General features: G+C 36.6%; 1 protein-coding gene across 1 annotated transcript; it reads left to right on the forward strand.

Moving 5' to 3' along the window:
- Positions 1–3,741: 3,741 nt before the first annotated feature.
- Positions 3,742–5,150, forward strand: LOC143630930 (putative aspartic proteinase GIP2). Its single transcript, XM_077099812.1, has one exon. It carries the CDS (start codon positions 3,852–3,854, stop codon positions 5,148–5,150), a length of 1,299 nt encoding a protein of 432 aa, XP_076955927.1. The 5' UTR covers positions 3,742–3,851.
- Positions 5,151–6,000: the final 850 nt, after the last annotated feature.

A 6,000-nucleotide genomic window follows, 5' to 3' on the forward strand; every position in this document is an offset into this window, starting at 1 on the left:
CCCTCATTCCCCCTGTAGTCCGGGCATCCGGCCGAACGATCCTATTTATATTATGTAACAATTTCAAAAGATGAAAACTCATAGAGAACAACTATAAGTATTTTTTTTTAATTCATAAAGACATAGTATTTATATTATGTGTTTTTTAATTTCGAATGATGGTGTCTTTTATATTATTTTATCGTACTTTTATTATGTAATGAATCGACCCGAACCATCAAACCGACCCGAAATATTTAGATCCGATTCCATGAAATTAAAGCATCTAAAAGTAGTGCACCACATGAAAAAAAAATCTAAATCCGCCACCGCAGGACAAAAATTTGTATTCACATAATTGCAATACACTGTGTTTGTTCATGTAATATATAGTGCCTTGTCATACTCTTATTACATTAGAAATTTCATAAAATTTCTCTTGATACACAACAATTGCTAACACTTATTACATTAGAAATTACCCACGTATTTACTAGCTAGTTTCTATTTGCTCACATTTCGCATGTGTCACGCCGCACCCTTTTAGGCCGGTGTATGGTGGGTTATTACCTAGTCAAGTGGGTCGGGTCGAATATGAGTCGTATTTGGGACCATATATGTTCCTTTGGTGGTTGCCTGAGAACGAAAACTGAGTGATGCAGTTGAGAATGAAAATCACAAGTCCTACTCATCTAGCAGCGATACTCGCTCACCACTCTCCGTCACAAGACCCGACCATCTTTATATTGGCTCCTCTACTTCAATAAATAAACAGACAGAGAAGAAACGTGACCCTCCCCATTAATGGCCTTGTGGTAATTAACTAATTATTATGCTTCCGTTATGACTATTTCCACAATGATGTTTTCCATACATCATATTATTTCGTGGATTAGATTTCACTTGATTGTCTACGGTTGTGTATGTAATGTGGCTGTTCAGGGTATAAGTTTTGTATAAATGTATATCCGTACAACGAATTCTAACGATTTAACATTTTTTTTCTTTCTAAGAGGTAGAATATAATAACCAAGTTGAAGCCTAATGATCATACATTTGTAATGGGGAAAATTCCCAAAATAAGCATTTATGAAAATAAATTTTTAGTTTTAGGTACCATTTGCAAAAAATTCTAGAAATATGTATTATAAACTAGTCATGACGAGTAGTTTATAGAAACCAATTAAAACTTGGCACGTGTCCTTAAACTAACCGTAACGAGCACGTTCACTAATCAATCACTCGTCACGACTAAATAAGTTTCATGTCTCGCAATCAACACCCACGAGCAATTCATAAGTCCTTTAGTCGTGACGAGTAGATTATAAGGTTAAACTAGTCGCGACGAGTTAACTACTAATAAACTACTCGTGTAGGGAATGTAAACCAGGTAAACTAGTCGTCGCAACTAAAGGACTTATGAATTAATCATGGGCGTTGATTACGAGGCATGAAACTAATTTAGTCGTGACGAGTAAATGAGTAGTGAGCGTGCTCGTTACGGTTAGTTTAAGGACATGCGACAACTTTTAATTGGTTCTACAAACTACCCGTCACGAGTAGTTTATAATACCTATTTCTGGAATTTTTTGCAAATGATACCAAAATCTAGAAATTTGTTTTTATAAATACTTATTTTGAGAATTTTCCCTTTGTAATGCGTTCTTTGTCCTATAGTGGGTCCCAATCTTCTAGTATTTCCCACAAGTCAATGACTATTCATCAGCATTCTATTTCAATGAAAACTTGATAAGTTCATTCATGCATGCTTTGCTTTTACTGGTAATCTGGTATACCGTATACCCGGTGTTAAATGTATTAAAACAAATATTTGGTTTTTGTTGAATCTTTTAGGCCATGCTATATGTAGCCATGTAGGCGGGGAGGTTGAAAACTTTTAGCGACTTGTATTTTGGGCTGTAATGTTTGGGGCCGTGTTTAATTTTTTTAAAAACAAAAGTGGGCTGATAATAGGCTCCTAACAACAACGGAAACATATTGGACCTCACCACCAATTTGGGTCTTGCCGTCAACCATTTCTTCATAAATCATGAACCAAGGAGGTGCACCGAGCACAAATCTGGTATTTTCAGGAAACAGTTCTAGGTATGGTCAATAAAAGTCAAAACCAGGTTCGGGTAGGAACTGGTTTCGGGTATAGTCAACCGGATATTTTTCGGGTTTCAGGTAGGGTCGGGTTTTGACCGGGTATTTCCGATTCCGGTTCCACCGGGTCCGGGTCGGTTCCAGTTCCGGGTATGAATTTGAGGAGAAATCCTATACCAGGTCCTACCCGCGGGTAGGGTACGGGTAGAAACCGGTTCCGGGTCAGGTACACCAGGTCGAGTCCTGAACCGGGTATTTTGTGCACCTCTAAACCAAACTGTGGGGTAAGTGTTCCCTTATTTTGTTCCAAAGTAATTTAGGTAAACATAAGTTTAGGCTAGCTTTTCTTCAGACATACATTCATGTATTTTTCTCAACAATCTTAAACTTTTACCCCTCTAGTGTGCTTATCGACATCATTGTTTTGAGGCTAAGGATGTGATTCTGGGACAACCTTAAAACACCCATTATTTAATTATGATCACACGCTTTAGGCTTCGGAGTTTGCATCGTTCTTTAGATGTTTACATATGTTCATCCTCGCCTTAGAAGCACCACGTTATAGTTTACGTGGTGCTTTGGTTAGAATTGTACATGAGATAAGTCATGCTTCACATACATATATGTTATTCATAGTCACGGTGTCACTTAAAAATTGTGCTATAATTTCGGCATCTACAACGTGTTAGGTTGCCGCTTCACCACATTTTGACACAATCGGGATGCGGTGTCACCTGGCTTAACCTACAAGCATTTTATTTCTAGTCTTTGAAGTCCTTAATTGGTGGCTTAACCACTAGTATTTTGTAACACTCTTTCTTATTTATGGTTTTAAATTCGCGGATAATGCCTACTTAAGAAGCAGGCTTATGTGTATCAGATTCCCTGATTTGTTTATACATAAAGTTTAGCATTTCCTTTAAAGTTCAACGCAAGACTTCTTTCATTACATACGTATCCACGCATTTAGCTTGTGGGCATGTGGTCAATGGCTTATACTTCAAGTCTCCTCAGCTTTTCCCTAGCTAGTTGCCTTTAAAAGCATAAGATACAAATCAAAGTGTATGACTTCCTATTGTTTTGAAGTGGTTATAAACTTGTTAGAAGTGCCAACTTAAAACATTTTTTTAATTATCATAACCACGTTAGGAAAAAAAAATACTCAATTTGACCGAGGGTATTAACAAAATAAACCTGAGTTTTTGAAATTACTAAAATAGCCGCTTTACTTTTCTATTTTTAACTTCCAAAATTTCCGTATGTCGTCAATAACTAACGGATTAGACCCTCAACCGAAATCTCACTGAAATCTCATGTTCATGATGAAATCTTACACACCATGTTAACTTTAAAGAATTCATTTTTTTTTGGGACCTCTAGCATGGATCTGGTACGCCAAAATAATCGAATATGCTAGCGTGTGTTGAATCTGTTGCGCCATATGAGATCCATTACGTTAAAATACACTTGTCACGCTCTGATAATTGATTGATAAATTCACAAAGTCAACGACTATTTTATTAACTTTCTCAGTGAAAACGATTATTTTCGTGATTTTCCCAATACATTAACATAAAGTCTCAAAAGAAAAACAGAACCCATCCTATATATTGACTTTTCAAAAGTCAAATCAACGCCTCGTACCACCAATTTAGCTATAACTAGTAATGCTTAGAATGTGCACATTTGACAAATTACAAATCTATAAAACCGCAACTTGATCTCCTTTCAAAATCACACAATTGACAACACATAAACATCCCAAAATGCTTCATCTCCTTCAACTAATTACTCTAATGGTTCTATCCCTCATTCCTCATGAAGCCATAGCACAACCTCCACCACCCTACACTTCCTTTTTCGCTCCACTACACAAGCACATCGACGCGGCTAACCCTCTCTACAGTGTTCAAATCATGACAGCCTACACAAACATGCAGTTCATGCATTCAAACTTCCTTATAGACATCGACGCTCCTTTAACATGGCACGATTGCATCGTGCAATGGAACATGTATCAAGGCAGTTGCCCTGACAACACACTTTGCACATCTCCCGTCTCTTGCGACGAATATCAATGCACAGACGTACGAGCTTCTTACTCTTATAAAAATCCTTATTGCCCTAAAGTAAAAAATACTACCACATTTGAAGGATATTGCACATGCTCGGTCAATTTAATGAACCCGATAAACGAGCCGTGTAGTCAAGTTTTACTTAACTATGACACCTTTTTTGTGAACACTAGTAATGGTAGGAACCCTCTTCCTGGTTTCTATGCGGCTTTCTCAAACGCTGCATGTGCTCCTTCGTCATTATTCGAATCATTCCCTGAAAATCTTATGGGTGTCTTAGCATTTTCGTCGTCCCCTTATGCGTTTCCGGTTTCTTTAGATCAACCACCACTTAAAAGAATATTTTCCTTATGTTTTCCTAGCACCACTTCTACTACTGGGATATTATTCTATGGAAATGGTCCTTATTATCTTTTTCCACAAAAAGTTGATGTAAAAAATTTTCTTTCTTATACACCTTTACTAAAGCATCTGGATTCGTTCGGATACTTTATTGGTGTCAACTCCATTGTGATTAAAACGCGTTCTATCGACATTCCAGGGAATACCACAACCAAGCTTAGTACAATAGAACCTTACACCACTCTCAGAACAGACATTTACAACCGTGTGGTGAGGAGGTTTTCGATGGTTACAAAACGACTTGCTCCTGCAAACTCGATAGCACCTTTTGGCCTTTGTTTTAGCACGTTTGCGAATGGTACCAAAATAAATTTAAGAGTTCCTGATATTGAGTTGGTCCTCCAGGATGGGAAGAAGTGGGCTATATCCACTGCTAACTCAATGTTACAAATAACACAAGACGTGGCGTGTCTAGCGTTTATTGATGGTGGTGATGCAATGGAATATCCGATCGTTATTGGGGCATTTCAGTTTGAGGATAACTTTCTGCTGTTCGATTTAGAGAACTCGAATTTTGGGTTTAGTTCGTCGTTGTTGCTTAAGAAAACATCTTGTGCAAACTTCAACTTTACCATGGGTAGTGGTTAAGCTTGTGTCAAGAAGATCTTGTTGAAAATAATTCAAGCATATTATATATATAGTGTGGATTAGTTAGTTTATTGATAGTGTTACAGTTTAGGAGTATTTTCCAAATTTCCTTTATTAAGTTTGTATTGTTTCTTTGTTGATCAAGCAATAATATTATTACCACTAGTGATTCAATTAAATAATGGAAGCTTAAAAAGAAAGGCATCAAATCACTTTGTGGATTTAATTTGGATCGTGTTTCTTAAATCTGGACCTTTTGGGGTTTGTGTGCTTTTGGTTTCTAGCATCATTCAAAATAATAATAAATAATAATGGAAAGTTCCCAATATAACCCAATTTAAGAGAGAGAAAGTGTATAATAGCTCGAAAATCTTGAATATTCTCAAAATGCACCAAATAAAATTAACCGGGGCGACACATTCGGAAAAGATCCTTAATATCACAAGGCCGGCCAAATTTTTAAAAATGTTGAGGGAGCAGGCCAACTTTGTGTAAAATGTTGATGGGCACGGACAAATTTTTATAAATGTTGAGGGGGCGGTCCAAATTTTTCTGACTTAATTTTCTTCTCAAAAGCAGTCTCACCAGACGGTTTTTTTTATGTTTCCTACCTGATTCGTTCAAATAATCAAAATCTTGAAAAATGTTCCTTTTTAATTTCGTCTTGAAAGACGTATTTGAGATGAATTTGTTTCAAGAAGATGAGATTTATATTTTTCCTTCCTGGTCCGTCCAATATATTCTTATAAGATAGTTTGATTCTTCATCTCTAACACAAATTTTCATCATCATCATCATCATCTTAATCATCATCGTACTCAGTAAATCCCACAAAGCAGCCTCTTAAATT

This window comes from Bidens hawaiensis, unplaced genomic scaffold (assembly GCF_021521415.1).
Source record: "Bidens hawaiensis isolate Kalapana, Puna unplaced genomic scaffold, B.hawaiensis_p1.1 tig00005851_1, whole genome shotgun sequence".
Taxonomy (NCBI): domain Eukaryota; kingdom Viridiplantae; phylum Streptophyta; class Magnoliopsida; order Asterales; family Asteraceae; genus Bidens; species Bidens hawaiensis.

Excerpts from the sequence above, each read along its gene's own strand:
- LOC143630930 (XM_077099812.1), top strand. The coding sequence starts at position 3,852 with ATGCTTCATCTCCTTCAACTAATTACTCTAATGGTTCTATCCCTCATT.